The following is a 17,714-nucleotide window of genomic DNA, read 5'->3' as shown; positions in this document are numbered from 1 at the left end:
CAGAGGAACAGGTCTTCATTAAGGAACTCTGAACACAGAGCTTTTGCTTTATTGCCCCCCGCCCCCCAACCTTGGGAGTGGGGAAGATAGCACCACTCCACAGCCAGGGCTCTACAAGAGGAGTGTCTCGCTGTGGTGGGGGCCCTCTCGGGGGCTCTGCTATGCCACTTGCCAGGAGTCTTTGTAGGATAAATTTGCCACACAGTTGCCACTATGTTGCCAGTGATGCTGATAGTGACTCTTGTTGAGTGGTGGGGTTCCAGCTTAAGCAACGCAGAACAGAGGTGAATGCGTTCGGCTGAATTCCAATAAAACTTTATTGATAATAATAGCCAGCAGGCTGGATTCGACCCACAGGACACAATTTGGTGACCTCTTCTCTCTCGAGTGGTCCTTTTTTAATTAGTTGTTCTAGAGTAGGATTATGGAAGTCTCTTGCCATGGGTGTTGTGTTGGCACCAAGAAGCCATCTCTTTCCACATGAGCACATCGGGTAGAGAAATCCAGTACCAAGCCAGGAGACACTGATAGACTAGCCATCCTCTGAAGCTTCTGTAGCATCCAAACAGTGTTTTAAGGGGAAGAGGTGCTTGGCTATATTGAACGGCTGCTTTCCTCTTTGAAAGGTCCTTGGCAGAGGGATCTTCTCTTCTTTATTCCTGAATCCTGACCAGACTGCTGTTAAATAAGGAAACCAGGCAGAAGGCAGGCAATGAGGACACAAGCAGCCTTGGCACTTCTCCTGTTACCAGGAGCTGCTGGGCTGTTCTTGTCCCAGGAGTGTGGGAAGCCATGTGGAGGCAGCTGAGGTGCCTCTTCCCTTGGGACACACTGCCGTCCTCCCTCTTCTCTGGGGACCTAGACAACTAAGTGCTATCTTGGCTTCTTCTACCTTCTCAGAATGTGTCCCCAAGTTCCCTAGGCTGCCTTCCCATGACCACTTCCATGGTTGCATGTGTCCTCCCTCACACGGGCCAATTTTACTTTGCCCTGTTCTGATACCCACTGCAGTTGCAACATTCCTGCCCAGCCGTCCTCCGAATGCCTCCTCCATATTTCTCCCATGGCTCTAGCCACTCCTGTTTGAGATGTTGTGGGTCGCCATGTCTTAGTCACCATTAGGTGTAGCCAGAGGAGGAGCTTCACAGAAAAATTCTGATGAAATTAGACTGCTTTGGCTCACCCTTTGGGGCAGCCAGAGAAAAGATATCCTTTCCTAATTTTGAAAATAAAAGAAGTTGAGACGTTAGACTCCAGAGATGGCTCTGCCCACTGGAAAAGCATTTTCTATTGGAGCCCCAGGACCTGAGTTCAAATCCCCAGTACATATGTAAAGCCAGACGTGGTACTGCATGTCTGTAACCCAGGGCTTGTACCGAAAGACAGGAAGCAGAATTCCTAGGAGTTCATGAGGCAGGTAATCTGTGGTATGCGTCAGGAAAAAACCAACCAACCAAACAACCAAACAACCCAAAACAACAACAACAGACCCAAACAAACCAAGAGACTGTGTATCAGATAAGATGGCGGCTGAGGACTGACACTCAAGGTTGTCCTCTGACCTTGCATTCATGTCATTTACACATGTGTGCATGTACTTGTGAGTATGTGCAGCACGCACGGATTATAAAAGAAAACAGCAGTTTGCTGGGCAGTAGCTTTTACTGAGCCTAGGCTGTACTGGGCCCTTGTACTTGGTGAGTTATTCATACACATTTCGCTCTCATTGGGTCCTCCAAGTCACCCAGTATGTGATCTTCACAGACAGGAACTGAGTCAGGGAGAAGTTGGCTAAGGTCACTTAGGTGCCTGCCGTGCCAGGGTTTTAACTCCACAGCCTGTGTGTATGTGAATCACCTACCTTAAAAGAGGCATTTGTTTGAGGGAGCCCAAGGAGCCAGAAACTTTGGGTTCTGGCTGCAAACTTGAGGAAAGAAGGGGAGAGACCAGGAGGGTCAGTCTTTAGGATGTACCCAGGCCTTTGCCTTGCTGTCCTGGACAGGTGCCCTGTTGGTGGCAGGTACCAATTGCCTGGCATACTATACCAAGACTGTAAACCTCTGGGTCAGGGAGTGCCTCTGCTTATAACTGCTATTCCATGACTTCCTCTCCCTGGTATAAAGGTCACTACTTCATGTTCCCCATACTTAGTGATCACAATCTGGGCAAAGAGAGGCCCTGCCTCTTTCTTCTCGTGTCCACCTGTGTGACCTGTCTCAAGCTCACCACCCCCATCCCCACACTGGCCCCCAGTTCCTGCAGAGTCCACACCCCCGCATCCCATGTTAGACTTACTGGCATCACCTTTATTTATCTGCAGTCACAGTTCTGTGATCATGCTCTTGGCCCCATCTATCCAGGAGAGTGTCCTCTGTCATTTCCACAAGTCATGCTGGGATGCCTTTCTGGCCGCATCTAAGGCCCTGTGAGGGGAGAGTGAGTCAGACCCAAGAATCAGACCTCTTTTTGCAAATCAAACGTCTTGTGGAGCCTCTTTTACCTTGAATCAGTTTTTTTTTTTTTTTTTGTAAAATAACAGGAAATGATTCTATTTAGAGAAAAATTAAAAATTTCACTACTATAAAAATGAGATAATTCAGATAAGCTGAAAGATGAAAATTAAAATAACTTGAAATGCAGTGTTAAACACTGCATATTATATACATACACATATACATATATTCATGCACACATTCCATTCTATAAAAATCTCATGCATATTAATACATAGGAAATATATATATATATATATATATATATATATATATATATATACTTTAAAAACCATAGGCCTCTTTTTCTTACTAGCAGATCCTGTCCTCCTTTGTATAGTAGAGTTGTCTTCCATCACAGGTAACTTCTGTGACTTGCATTGCATTTACATACTGTAATTAATTTGATTGTTAATTTCACAGTTTACCATCTCTTTTTGCCCCGTTGTACCCAGAGCTCTGGTCAAGCAGGGGAAAAGCAGGCAGTTTGATGTATTCCATTTGTTGTTTGATCTCTTTGTTGAAGATGAGAATGTCATTCTCTGGAGTTGTTTCTTCTTTATTTAGGCAGGGCTTTATGTAGCCCAGGCTGGCACCGAACTTGCCAGAACAATGACCTTGAACCTCTGATTCAGCTGCCACCCCCTCTGGAGTTGCTTGGATAACAGGTGTGGGCCAGCATACCTGGTTTATGGGGTATTGGGGATCGAACCTAGGGCTTTCTGCATGCTTTGTAATACACTCTCCCATCAGAGATCCATGCCCAGGCTTGCCTGGGGTTTCACTGTTACTGCCATAAGACAAATGGTTTGACAGAGATGACTGGTCAACTCAGCCCATCCTGCTGAGGTATCCCCATGTTGTCTGTAGGCTCGCTAGCTGCCTCCAAGAGCTTCATGTAAAATGTAATTTAGTCCTTTAACCTTGCTTGGGGGGGGGGAGTCTGGGGGTGCTCCTCCTGATTCAGATGCCACTAGCCTTTCTGGGGCAGTCTCCTGTCAGCTTGTGGCTCCAGATCTACTGTGTATGTCAGTCACGTTGGTAACATTAGCTCGTTCTGTAAGCTAGAGACATGAGTGATGAAGCACAGAGTGAGTTGAGGGAAAGGTCTTTGTACTTTTTAATCGTCTTTTCCCCAGAAGGCAAACTTTTCTGACTTAACTAGTTTGCTAGAAGTGACAGCTGACACCGTGGTTACCCTGAGCTTGCTCGGGAACACAGCCTCCTCATGGCTTCTAGACAGTGGAAAAAAAAAAAAAAAAAAAAAAAAAAAAATATATATATATATTTTATAAAGAGACCGTGGAGCACACTAACCATACCCTGCCTGCACACCTTGCCTGAGCTGGGCCATCCTTAACCTCAATCATCACCAACAGGCCAGGAATGCTCGTATGAATTTTAAAAGTAGAAGTCTCATCAACCTGATTCTTCTGCCTGAGAGACTGGAGCATTGAGAAGCCTTGTGGTCCCTATGCAGATTTGACTGGGGTTTAGGCCAGCGGCCTAGAATAAAGCTGCTAACTGTGGGAGGCTTGTGCTATTGCTGTCAGAGTTGAGGTGGAGGAGGCAGGTGTGCGTACCCTGTGCTCCAAGTCAGGCCCGGCCAGCAGCTCTCGATAAGCTGATTAAAAGAGCTAAATGAATAGTGGAGAGCAGAAGAAGGAGATCTACTCAATGTTGCCATGTGGGGAAGAGAGACAAGGGATCTAATGAGCCCCTCAAGTCTGTCTTTCAGGCCTGAAGAGACCAGAGCTTAAATGTGTATCTAAACAGTCCTGGTCAGGGTGTGGTCCCACGTACCACCGACCCATCTTTATCTAGGTTTCAGTCTGACAAGGTCTTACAACTGTGAAGTTTCTTTGAGGGAGACAAGTCGCCCGTCTGTCTGGTAGCCCTTTCCTCCTCCCATCATAAAGTTCCTGGGGGAAACGCCTCATTTCTTTAGGGTGCATTGTCTCAATACGAGTCAGAATGAGAGCCCTGTGTATCTTCTCTTTATGTTTTCATTTCAGCCAGATTGTTAACAAGGTGACCGGTCACCCCAACAACAGAATAGCATTTGAGGGGTCGGCGTACTGGTTACGTCTGCTACTGATACCCACCCCCAAGCTTTGACTATAGGCTGGGAGCTCAGAAGAAGCATACACTGACATTTCTCTTTTGGTTGCTTCCATATGAAATATTACCTCATTATCCAGCACGTTTGGATCTCGTTTTATTGGCTGGGAATGTTTTTGAGCTCAAGCCACGCAGGCAAAAATAGCTTGCCGTACCTCGAGCCGAGGATAGGGGCGCTGTTGTACATGGATCAAGAAGAAGCCATAGCTTAGTTATGTTAGCAGGTGTGTGTGGGGGGGGGGGGGGGGGGGGCTTTTGACCAGCGCAACAGGAGGTACTTTAACCCACAGCAGTTATTTTTAAGGTTCCAAAGCCCTCAAGAAACTGAAAAAAAAAAAAAAAAAAAAGCCCAGTCAGGGTATGTCTTCAAGTAGGAACATTGCAACTATTAGAGCTGTTTTGTGATCTGGGGGTTTTGCAAACCAAGTGACAGGGAAGCTGTTCTGGTATTTTCTGATGAAAAGTGTCTGGCTGTCTGGCTTAGGAGGGTGATAGGGTAGCTTTGAACTTGGTTTGAGCAAGACTCTGTCCTTTTTCCTCCAAAGAGTGTCTGACGTTAGATGCTTGCTCACTGTAGGCAGCTTTGGTGCCATTCCCCCCAAATGCTTTTCTGAGCTTCTTGAGAATAGACATACTGTCTCTTTTTATGGGGAGGCAGAAGGTGCCTCATCCACACATTGAAACAAAACCCAGTCTAACTCTGCCTAGGCATCTGTCTGGATTTAGAGTTCCTCAGGGAGTCAGGCCTTGTGTGTAAATGAGATGAAATTTTTTTTTTTTCAAGTGGGGATCAAACTTGGTGGCTCAGAGTAAACACCTGACCATCTTAAATTGATATGTTTGGAGACAAGGCCTCAATATGTAGCCCAGGCTAGCCTTTGTGTTGCAATCCCCTTGCCCAGGACTTTCCAGTGTTAGGTTCTTGGTTGTGTACTACCATGATAAAGCAAAAACTTGAAAGAACATTTTGTATCGGGGTCGGGGGAGGAAAGTGTCCATATTTTACCTTTCCAGACAGTTTTGAAGGGAAAAATTTTTATTTATTCTTTCTAAGAGATTCACAAAGTGAATGTTTTCTGTCTGTCCTCTTGAAAACCCCGAGGTTCAGCATGACCAGCTACACACCGAAAACCAGAAGAATTGGCTCCAACCTCAGCAGGCCAGTGCTCTCTGCTCACCATGCCCACTGCTCTGCACTGTTGGGTATCGGAGCCTTCATACATACCTACCTCCAACTTGGAGCCACACCTTTTGTTTTTAAAGCAGCGTCCTTAGGGCTGAGGTCTGGATGGCCTGACAGACTTCCCCATTGTCCCCCGAAATGGTATGTGCAAAGGTGTTTCTTGCATTCACCACTTGAAGCAGCCATGTTGCACCTTTCTGTCACCTGGGCCAGGAGAGCCCAGACCCTTTGGTAGGCAGAGACAACCGGAAGGACAGGTTCTCTCTGCCCATCCTGGGTTGAATATGGGTGGCCAGTGCTGTGAAAAGCTTGTCATCATCTACAAAGCATCAGTTGGCTGTGCCAAAGTCGAGAGGCTGGCGTGCTCAGTGAGGAGGATCTGCTAAGTGTGGTGTGGTGCAGATACTAGGCAAACACATGTTTCCTCTCCTCCTGGATCCACAGGGTGAAGGGTTCGGTCATCTGTCAGATAGGCAAGACTGCTCACAAATGTCACTGCTTCTAAGTGACTTAACTGTACTCACACAGACTGTGGCCTTTTACTGTCTGATGCTTATTATCATGGGTAGATAGAGAGGAAGTGACCTGCATCCACGAGAAGCTTTCACACGCATCTTTAAAAACATTTGTCATCAAGTCTATGAGCCCTGCCCCCTCGTGATCCTTGAAGCCCCCTTTAGGCCTTGGCTTAAACTGTTAAGTGTACAATAGGCATCTGTGCAGCGCTTGAACACTTAATTGTGGTACCGTGACGAGTAAATTTGCCATTGAAATAATCCAGCTAACATTCACTCTTTGGAACACAATCCTATGAGAAGTGTTTTTAAAATGAATTCCGAATTTCCAAAATGGCAAGATATTTTATTTTTGAGGGCTGGTTATTTTAACACTGCATTGTTAGGTGTGATTTTTGACATCCCAGCAAGGCAAAGCTGTAATCTCACCAGATGCCACTTAACTTGGGGTGCGTTTTTGTCAGCTCTTATTTTGTGCGGTATATGCAAGCTTAATATAGATTCCGCAGCTCTGGAGACTATTAGCTCTCAGGACTACAGAAACTGAATTGTCTGAGTTTGTGGTGCAAATCTCAGAATAGAGTTTTCAAGTAAGTTTTAGAGCCTGTAATTATCATGGGACTTTTAGTAGCCAGTAGAAGTCTAGGCCTAGAACCAGGGCCATCGTCTGTTTGGGTGGGATTCTGCCAGTGTGCTTTTTCTGCAGGTAAACATAGTCTATGCATCTTCTGTTTCCATCCTGGGAAAAGGTGATAAGCTGGAGCCAATGCCAGTCTTGGGAAACCCGGGGAGGTGTAGCTGTCCTGATGGTCAGACCAACAGTTCTTCTCTTGAAGGCTATACCTCAGCATCACTTGGTATATCCATGGCATTGGACATGGTGGTACATCCTTATAATCCAAACATTTGGGAGGGCAAGGTAGGAGGATCTCAAATGCAAAGTCCCACAGGGATACATAGGGTGACCCTGTCTCAACAACCCCACAGAGGGGCAGAGTGGCATACACCTGTATTCTCTGCACTTGGGAGGTACAGACAAGAGAGAGTGCTTCAAGTTCTGAGCAAACCTGGTCTATTTAGCAAGTTGCTGGCCAGCCCAGCCTCTATAGTAAGACCTTGTCTCACAAACCCAAATCCAAACCAAGCATCCATAACCCCCACCTGTGATGGGGCTCCAGGGGCTCTGGTTCAGGATGGCACCATGTTTGGCTAAAAACTAATGTGAGGCTGAGGACCATCTGTGAGGAGGAGGAAGGCAGGAGTCTGAGTGTCTTAGTTGCATTCTCTCAAGCTCCTCAGGTCCTGGAAGAGAAAGGCTGCCACCTTTTGGTTGCACTTCCCTGTGAGCTTGTGCCGTTAGGATGTGATGAATGGTGGTGTAGCTTCCAAAACAGTTCATAAAATCTGATGATATGGGGCATTTGGAGAACATAGTTGTGTTCCAAAGCCTTCACATCCATATCTTTTTGGCAGGGGGCAGGGGGCAGGGGGCAGGGGGCGGGGGGCGGGGGGCGGGGGGCGGGGGGCGGGGGGCGGGGGGCGGGGGGCGGGGGGCGGGGGGCGGGGGGCGGGGGGCGGGGGGCGGGGGGCGGGGGGCGGGGGGCGGGGGGGCGGGGGGCGGGGGGGCGGGGGGCGGGGGGGGGGGGCCGGGGGGCGGCCGGGGGGGGGGGGCGGGGGGGGGGGGGGGGGCGGGGGCGGGGGCGGGGGGCGGGGGGGCGGGGCGGGGGGCGGGGCCGGGGCCGGGGGCGGGGGGAGGGGCAGGGGGCAGGGGGCAGGGGGCAGGGGGCAGGGGGCAGGGGGCAGGGTCTGAATTAGCTCAGGCAGGCCTCAAACTTGCTGTGCAGTTGAAGATGACTTTTAGCTTCCGATCGACCTGTCTCTGCCTCCTGAATGCTGGGATTACAGATGTGCACTGCCATGCGCAAAGTTGGCTTGTATGGTGCTTGGTATCGGACCTGGGAAATCTGCTGCATCCTAGGAGAGCATTCTTTCAGTTGAACGATGCCCCAGGCCTTTCTGTATCTGTTTTCCTATTGAATTTTATATACATCTTTGGACAGGCAATGCCAGAAATATTCATGTTCAGATTTAAAAATACAAACAAGGAGAAGTGTGTATGTTCAAGGAGAATTGTTTATCTGCTTGAACTGTTCTGAAGCAAACTCTTTTGAAGTCTGCATGAACAGTTGTAAGCAACATGTCTCCTTCAACTCATCCCATGTTACAAACCAGGATTCATTACAAGGGAAAGCAGTAGATCAGAGCCTCGCTGCCACCGCCGCTTGAGTGAGGCTCTGAATATTACTGGGTCTGTCTTCCTACCGCATCATTAGCTCATTCTGTGGTTCTGGTTCTTCCTTGGGTCATGCACCACTTAGGACCACATTATAGAGTCTTCGCTGATTTTCCATGACTTTCTATTCCAGGGTGGTCTTCCCATCTGTGTGTCTGCATTTTCCATTTCCTTTACTCATCTTCTTGCTGGTTTCCAGACCGTCCCAGTCTGCACTTTGATGTTTCTAACCTTGGCAGGTCCTCTTTACTTGGGCGGCAACTACCCTCCACTTCTTTGGAGACTGAGCAGGGTTGGTCGGTACTCAGTGAAATGGATAGCAAGGGCAGGCAGGGGATTACTATTGAGGTTTTTGTCTTGATTCTGTTTTTCTACCAAATGAAGACACTATGTTGGGAGGCAGAGGAGCTGGAACAGAAAAGGATGGTGGGCCAGAGCGGCATGTTTTTCTGAGGCATGCGATTCGTGTCTCACCTTCTATTCTATCCTGGCATATGCATAGCCAGCTTGAGCGTCTTCCTTTATAACTGCTATGTGGCTCAGGCTAAATAGTTAGATCTGAGGGCAGAACCTGAGGCAGACTGGGACCAAGCCATCCTGAAATTGCACTGTACCGCAGCATGTCTGAGCTTCCCAGACTGGGAGACGGAAAGCTGGTTCGGCCGAGTGCTGAGGACAGGATGGATTCAGTGAGTCTGCCTCCTCAATGTCTGGTCAATGTCTGGGTTTTTAGAGCAACCCCAACTTTAGTAGCTAGCCTCATTCCCAACGCTCCGATTTTAGTGCTAAAGATGCATGCGCATCTCTTGTGCTAGTGAGGGATGCTGTATAGTGATGGGGAACACTACAGATGGGGGATAGTGAGAGTAGTCCGAAGTGAGTGAAGCTATTGACCCTAGACCTGCGTCTTTGTGAGACGCCTGATCATGTGCTTGGTGTAGATGAAAACACTTGGTGTTCCAGGTGAGGTGCACACCCAATGCTGGCAAGCAGTGTCCTGAGCATGACCTCGCCTCTCTTGTCATCTCTCAGAGTGCTGAGCAGATTGCGGAGCTCTGCAGGGGCTTGAACGGCACCCACGCCAACAGTATGGAAGCACCAACAGAGAGCCATGACCCGCCTCCCAGGCCTCTGGCTCGGCACCTCTCGGACGCAGACCGCCTCCGGAAAGTCATCCAGGAGCTTGTTGACACGGAGAAGTCTTATGTGAAGGTAATGGGAAGTGGTGGGCATGCACGCCCCTTTGTCCATGATGATGTCGCTCTGGCAGAGGTCTGAGATGGCCTCTGCCTGGGACATCTGCCACTCAGGAGGTAGACGTGTGCTCCTTGAGGTACACTGCTGCAGGGAAGAGAGGGCAGGTTGAGTGGGTAAAAGAACTTAGAAGACTCCAAAAAAATTGGGTTCTTAGCTCCTTTTGTTGCCAAGGCAGCTTTCACTATGGAAACAGATGTTGGAGTTCATTATTTGCAGTCTGCGGGAATGGAGTCTACACTGCTTCAGCAAGAAGAGTAGAGATCGCTTTCGGGTTATGAGGAGCTGGGGAGCAACCTCTACCCTAGGGGCCCTGGATATAGGTTCTCAGAATCCAAGTGGTCAGCCCTATCCATGGGAAGCCCTCTGCAGAACGGAAGCACTTTATCATGCCATGACAAAGGCATAGCTACCATGGTCTTGGGTACCCACTGAATTCATTTATCTGATCAGCCAGCCCCCTAGTTAGTGATTTGAGAAACTTTCTGTTAACATGGAAGATCGGAAATACCGCATTCTTTGCCTTAGGCACTTGCTGATGCTTTGGGGCTATCTTAAGCTCGCTCCACTTGTCAGTCTCTGGAAGGGCATGACCCAGGACAGTGGCTGGGAGTCCAGGCCTGGGCTGGCTTGTAGTGCTGCTGCAGGTCCTTTGGAAGGGCCTCTCCAACTTCCTTGTTGGTCCCTGCGCTTGTCACCGGTCTTCCAGAAATTCTTACGTCTGTTAAGTCCACGAGTTACACATTGACACACATGTGGCTGTTATTCTTTTCTGTACAAAAGAGAGCCAAGGAACTGGGAATGTGCTTGGTAGGTACGGTGCTCCCAAACATGGACAAAGCCCTGGTTTGAGACTGCTGAACCGGATATGGTGGTGCATGATTGTAATCCCAGCACTCTGGAAGCAGAGGAAGGAAGATCAGGAGCAGTCACCTTCAGCTACATAACGAGTTTGAGGCCCGTCTGGGCTATACTAGACTACTCTAGAAACAAACCAAACCAAACCAACCACCAAAGGCAGATTCGAGCTTAGCGTGCTGCGGCTGCTGTTTCCCAATACTTTCTCAGAAATCTTATTCATCGCTAGCCCCAGCATCTCCTGTATTGTTCCGCGCGAGAGAAAGAAAAGCTAGAGAGATTTTTTTGGCTTCACTTTCCAGTATGCCTTGTCCCATATCCTGTGGAAGGGAGGGACTTCAGGGAGCTCAGAGCTTCTTCAGTGACCCAGCAACCTTGTTCAAGCAGCTCTGGGATCTGTGAGTGCTTGAGGTACCAGAGTCATCTGACATTTGAGCAGCATCATAGAACCTCTGTGTCCAGGGCAGAGTCCGGAACAAAATGGATTCCCTTTGGTCACCATCCCCCTTTTGGAGTACACTGTACCAGCAGGACCATTTCCAGCAATGGTTAGGCTACTGAGGTAGATGGGTGAGCAGGTAGGTGAGGAAGGACGGACTCTCCCTTCCCTGCAGGAACCCTGCTGTTTGTTTTTATAGGGCTCCAGGCACAGAGGCTCTTTGCCACTTCAAGCTCAGCGGGGATCATGACCAGCACCTGCTGTGCAGCAAGTCCTCTGGGCAAGTGGCATTAGCCTGGGCAGGAGTGACTGTGTCTGACAAAATAACCAGTGTTCAGTGCAGACTTACAGTTCACAGCGCCCCCTACTATTCCTTCATTACTTGTTGCTGACTTAACACAGGATTTTCTTCGTTGTCCTGCTTGGATCTAACTCCAAATCTGCATGCACCTTGAAATTTTCCACATTTGTGTGTCCCTGAGATTTGATCTGGTAACTCACAGTCACCTTCCCTCCTCACATTCCCAGGTTGTTGCGGACATGGAGAGGAGGGAAAGTAAGGATGGAGGACGGAGGGATGGAGGCAAGGAGGGAGGGAGAGAGGGAATGCATGGAGGTTTTTTATTGTGAAGAACCAGAAGTGTTGGTTTGCTCTCATGCCAGTCACTAGTTAGGCTCTAGGACACTCTGGGCTTCACACAGCTCTCTGGTTTCTAAGACTTCTCCCTTGCAGAGCTGGGGAGTCAGGAGGGGGTTAGAGGCTGGCAGAGCTCTGTGAGTTCAAGGTTAGCCTGGTCTATATAGTGAGTCTGCATAGTAGTCAACTAGTTCTAGATGTCTGAGTCCTGATTTTTTAGAATGAATGAAACCCTCAAAAAGTCTTTTCTGTCACTAAAAAGGTACATTGTTTTTGGCTTCAGGTTCTTAAATGTAAACTTTAGTGGGTTATGTAATTATTTCCACCGTTGTGTTCTCTGAATGACTAGAACAGTAGAGACTCCAGTGTGGCCTAGGTTGTAAACAACTCTGTTCCTCAATGTTGGTGCACTTGCACCTGACACATGAGATGGAAATTCTGCTGGTTTCAGCCTGAAGTCACAACTCCATACAGAGGCTGCCATAGTGCTCCCTGGCATAGAACAGAATGCCAGGTCACTCCAGCAGTGCCTAGCTGCCCCTCCGTTCCCCTCCAGAAAAATGATAGCTTCTGTGGCAGGAACGACAGAGCCTGTTCTGTCAACAAGAAGTTAACGCCAGAGTAGGTGCTGATACCAATAGTGAATCTGTACAATCTAAGAGACAGAGGTATGGAGTCATTAATCTTTGTGTTAAGTAGGCAATAATAACTACTTAGAAGGACAAGAATTTCAACAGGACACATGCTACCATTCCTAATGGAAGTCTTTGGGGCTGCTGCCTAGGCTGCTAGAATAACTGGCTATTCTACAGATTTGTATGTTAAAGAGATGTTTCTCTTGGCTTTCAGGATCTGAGCTGCCTCTTTGAACTATACTTGGAGCCACTTCAGAGTGAGACCTTTCTTACCCAAGATGAGGTAAACAGCAAACACCTTCCTTCTGCTGCCTAGCCTCGCTTTTACCTTCAGGGTTTGTACCCAAGAACCACAGGAAAAAGACAAAAGCAAAACTTTTTTTTTTTTTTTTTTTTTTTTAATTTTTTAAAGATAGGGTCTCAGTGTGCTGGGCTGGAACTATGTAACTATGTAGACCAGGCTGGCCTTGAATTCACAGAGATCTGCCAGCCTCTGCCTCCCCAGTGTGAGGATTAAAGGCCTGTGCCATCATGCCTGATGCAAAGGAAGTATGTTTTACTTAAGTTTGGGCTGTATCCATAGCTGTCCATGGCTTCATGTAGCCCATGGATTGCAGGCTGGACACAACAGTCCTAGAAAACAGCTGTAGAGTCCTGATCTACATTCAACCAAGTGGAAGGATCTTCAGAAAGTCCTGTGTGTGTGGCCTCTGTTCCAGAAAGCTCAGTGGTATATTTTCAAAGGCAGAAGGATGATTTTCTCTTCAGGAATGCCCAAAAGTTACTTTTCAGTTTATGAGTTATTAATATTAAATTGGCTTTTTTTTTTTTTTTCTGATTTTCATTTTCCCTGGCTTTTAACTTCCAAATCCACTTAAAAAGTAGCCTTGGAAGTATCAGATTGTTGGGAGATGGAGCTGTGTCTCTCTAGGTGTAGGCTACACCCCTGTGACTGTGCTCTGGAGAGGCTCTGCTTTTGCCTGTGTCTAGGGGTGTGCACTTCCTGTGCTGGGGCTGAGGGAGCCTAGCTTGCCCTGGCTACACCTTTTCACAGCCTCCCCTTCATGTAGATGGAGTCACTTTTTGGGAGTCTGCCAGAGATGCTGGAGTTTCAGAAGGTGTTCCTGGAGACTCTGGAGGACGGGATCTCCGCTTCCTCAGACTTTAGTGTCCTGGAAACCCCCTCACAGTTTCGGGTAAGTACTTTGAATTTGGATCTAAAGCAAATGTAGGTGGGTAAGGTGTAAAGTTCTCTGCTATGTAGGCAAATTCAGTGTTTTATTGCGTTGCTTTCTCTGTGGGTGGGGAAAGGTGGCCGTGTATTTTTGCCCTGGAGTGACTGTGTTCAGGGGTGAGCAGTCTTGGATCACCCGATTCCTCAGCGTGTCTACTCCACTGGCTTTCAAGAAAGGTACTGTAGAAACTTCCCTTGAAGCAAGAGCAGCTCTTCTGTACAGGGTACCTCTTTCATGAGGTCTTGGGAAACTGGGCTGGAGAATGTGGATTTTCAGATGGCTATCAGGGAACTTTGTCCCTCGTGAAGGAGTAATGAATGAATTGTAAGGACCATGGCTGACAGGAAATTCTTGAAGAGGTGAGAGGAAAGGCAGTAGGAAGGAGGTTAGAAGCATACAGTCAGAATGATTCATCCCAAGTATGGTGTTGGCTCTGAGAGTCCCCATCCCCCACCCCCTAAACCAGTGGTTCTCAACTAGTGGGTTGTGACCCCTTGGGGGGGGGGGTGTCTAATGACCCTTTTACAGGGATTGTCTAAGACTGTTGGAAATGCCAGGTTGAGAACCAGTGTCTTAGACCATTTGTAGTCCCCATCCATCAGATAGTTTTAATCTGCTGCCAGGAAGCACCTTTCCCATCAATCTAAAGGTCTGCTAGACTGAACAGAACAGTACTGACAGTTGTCAGAAGCAAATTCTTTGCTGGAGCCAGAGCCCACGGAAGACATGTTTGATTTGACCTTTTCTCTGCCCTTCTAGAAATTGCTGTTCTCCCTGGGAGGCTCTTTCCTCTATTACGCAGATCACTTTAAGCTCTACAGTGGATTCTGTGCCAACCACATTAAAGTACAGAAGGTTCTAGAGAGAGGTGAGTTGTCTATGCCCTTTACAGTTCTTTTTTTTTTTTTTTTTTAACTGTTAATAAAGGGTAGGTCTGTATCCAGCAAGTAGAGAGTTAAATGTAATTTTCATGGTTTGTCCTCCTCTCTTGATAAAAGCGAGAGGAGAGTTTTCAGTATTTGCAGTGATGGTGGTCGAGGGCAGGCCGGGTTCCAAGCTTTTCCATGTGCCACCTCACTCTGTGTGTGTGTGTTTCTGTAAAAACATACAGCTACAAGCCTCAGATGAGTGGAGAGAATGCATACTGGTTTCTTTTTCCCCCCTACAATTCTGTTAACTTTCTTAGGCCTGTGGAGTTATAAAAACCCTGCCATCAAAAACTTCCAGGAAGCACATAACTAAGGTGGTTTTCCTGGTGGACCTGGGAAATACTTCCTCTTAGAGGCTGTCTACTCTCCCACTGTCATGAAGGTTATGTGTCAACCTACTCTTATTTCATGGAGCCACATGAGAGGTTTCTTCTACAATCTTGGGTTTAATGTTTCTACTGAAGCAGCTTAAACCAACTTGGTCTAAATGCAGAACTTCACAGTACCCCAGAAATTTCAAGTTAAAAAAAAAAAAAAACCCAAACCAAACCCAACCAACCAACCAACCAACCAAAAACCAAAATTAAAAAAAACAAAACACCATGTTCTTGGAATGCTTCAAATGACTGTAAACTAGCCAAATAACCAAAAATCCATCTTCTCTGGCCATTTTCAATGAAGGATACTTCTTTTCACACAAACCTTTTTTTTATGAATGGTGTAGAGTAAAACAAAAACCCACCGAGTTCAATTTGTCTGTTGCCATAAAGATGAAGGATCATTTTGATTCCTACATGGTCTAGCGATCAGTGTCATCTATGTGCTATTGATTTTACCCTTGTGATATAACCTAAATGAGGGCGTTTCTTCATCCAAAATGGTTGGACTCTCAATGGCCGCTCTGCCAATGGCAACCAGGGGAAGTTGGTGTGATGGCCGGCATGCCCACTGCCCTATCATATGAACCTGTCATAACACTGGCACAGGATAGAGGCAGTTCTTGCTGCTCAGGGATCCTTATGCCACACTTGGTGGGAAGAACTGTAAGCACATTTGGTCTGCTTGGAGATGTGTGGTGAAGGCTTCATAGGTGGGGTGACACACTTTTCAATAGTGTACTGAGTAAGTCCTAGGGCAGGAGAGTTAATGCTTTCCTTGTAATTGAAGGCCATCTTTGGGCCACCTAGTCATGGGTATACAGGGCTCCATTGTGACCTCACATCCTCTAGAGTATGGATGGTATCCTCTACAACCCCAGTAAGCTACCTTCATTTGCAGGCTCTGTCCGTGGTGTGACAAAGACACTCGCTACTCTTTTCTACTCTGGTACATAAAAATAAAACTCTGTGCTTGACCCATGGGTGCACTTGGTTTTATTACTGAATGGCATTAGGACTGTGGCAATATGTAAAACTCCACTGGAAGATAACATAATACAGTTTAATTCACCTCACCATGCTCTCCTAAGGATCTGTTATCCATTGGTTGCAGCTAAAACCGACAAGGCCTTCAAGGCTTTTCTGGATGCCCGGAATCCCACCAAGCAGCACTCCTCCACGCTGGAGTCTTATCTCATCAAGCCTGTTCAGAGAGTGCTCAAGTACCCTCTTCTCCTCAAGGAGCTGGTGTCACTGACTGACCATGAGAGTGAAGAACACTATCACCTGACAGGTAAGAGGGATCAAGAGGGATGATCTGATTGCACATTTTAAACTAATGTAATTTAGGTCTAGTGAGTTGAAGTAGAAGCCCACAGGTCTAGTGAACAGGGTTGTAAGAACCCCTAATTGAGTCTCTCCTGTACTTGCTGGGCCCTTGGCTATGCGACAGCTAACGCACATGCTTGCTGCATGGGGCGCCACCTTGTGGAGATCTCTGAGCAGTGCTCAGACCCGACAGGCAGTCGATACCTTAGTGGCTGGTATCTCACAGGGGATGGCTACAGTGACTGATTGGCCTGAGATACCGTTTGACATTAGCACCCAGACCCTGGAGATGAGCACTAAGCGTCCCCTAGGCTCAGAGAGAAAGCGATTTGTTTTCCACCTCAAAGCTAGCAGGTTTAATTGAGCCACAACATAATTCCCAGACAGAAACAGGTTAGTTGCACTGAGAATAATCGCTGAGAAGAATATGCATCAGACTTGTTTTTCCAATGTATACATACTTTGGTATCATAACCAATAAAGCCTAGATTTTTTTTTTTACATGAATGCTACATTGTACAACTAAATAAATGATATAAATTGTAATTAGTCCTTTGTCCCTCATATGCCCCCTTGCCCAAGTTATAGACAAATAGCAAGTAATGCAAACAACTGAGCTCGCAATTGGGTATTTGCAATGTACATACACGGGAAGTATTGTACTGTTTTCTTGAACTGGAGAACCAAACTCTAGGCCTACGTGTTTAAAGCACTGAGCCTTGCCTCCTGCCCTCTGACGTTGTAACTGAACAACTGTGCTGGATTCCTAACCTGCCAGGTGGTTGTAGAGGAGACACTGGAAGATCAGCTCCTCTGAGGCCGGACATGTTGGGTTAAAATCTGGTGCCACTACTCACTCTTCTCTAGAACTCTGTTTCATATTCTGTAATATGGAATTGGTTATAGTCATTGTGTATGAATGTAGCTGGGCTAAGGTTAGCTTTATTAATGGCACTTTTCACAGTCTCCTCATTTCTGAGAGAATTTGAGGTAGAAGACAGTCTGACTACCCTTGATTGTAACACCTGCATTAAATGGGTTGTCCCTCAATCATGTTCCCATTAGTTGAGAGCTGGAATCCCAAGCTGGCATTTGATGGGATTTAGAATAAGCAAGCATAGTATCTCTCTCATATTTTTCAGAAGCACTAAAGGCCATGGAAAAAGTAGCCAGTCACATCAATGAGATGCAGAAGATCTACGAGGATTACGGGACAGTGTTTGACCAGCTGGTGGCAGAGCAGAGTGGCACAGAGAAGGAGGTCTGTGGGGGCTTTGGGCTGAGCAGCTTCATGCCTGGGTGGATGAGCTTAGGCGAAGCTCCAGGGTACCTACTTGGTTACTTTCCTGGGGGAGACGAAGCTATTTTTTGCTCTTAATATATAAAGTAATTATATAGTTTATAGAGAAATGCAATG

General features: G+C 47.2%; 1 protein-coding gene across 6 annotated transcripts in view; it reads left to right on the top strand.

Moving 5' to 3' along the window:
• Tiam2 (TIAM Rac1 associated GEF 2) overlaps positions 1-17,714 on the top strand; it is a 204,525-nt gene that overhangs the window by 179,763 nt on the left and 7,048 nt on the right. For all 6 annotated transcript variants that reach the window (XM_076926716.1, XM_076926717.1, XM_076926720.1 and 3 more), the window contains 6 exons: positions 9,637-9,816; positions 12,642-12,710; positions 13,498-13,623; positions 14,422-14,530; positions 16,083-16,262; positions 17,440-17,558. In XM_076926716.1, the coding sequence (XP_076782831.1) occupies positions 9,637-9,816; positions 12,642-12,710; positions 13,498-13,623; positions 14,422-14,530; positions 16,083-16,262; positions 17,440-17,558 (783 nt within the window). The remainder of the gene's footprint in view (positions 1-9,636; positions 9,817-12,641; positions 12,711-13,497; positions 13,624-14,421; positions 14,531-16,082; positions 16,263-17,439; positions 17,559-17,714) is intronic.

Source organism: Arvicanthis niloticus, chromosome 28 (genome assembly GCF_011762505.2).
Source record: "Arvicanthis niloticus isolate mArvNil1 chromosome 28, mArvNil1.pat.X, whole genome shotgun sequence".
Classification (NCBI taxonomy): Eukaryota; Metazoa; Chordata; class Mammalia; order Rodentia; family Muridae; genus Arvicanthis; species Arvicanthis niloticus.
Note: the sequence above shows the minus strand (reverse complement) of the source record. Positions and strands in the feature narration are given on the sequence as shown.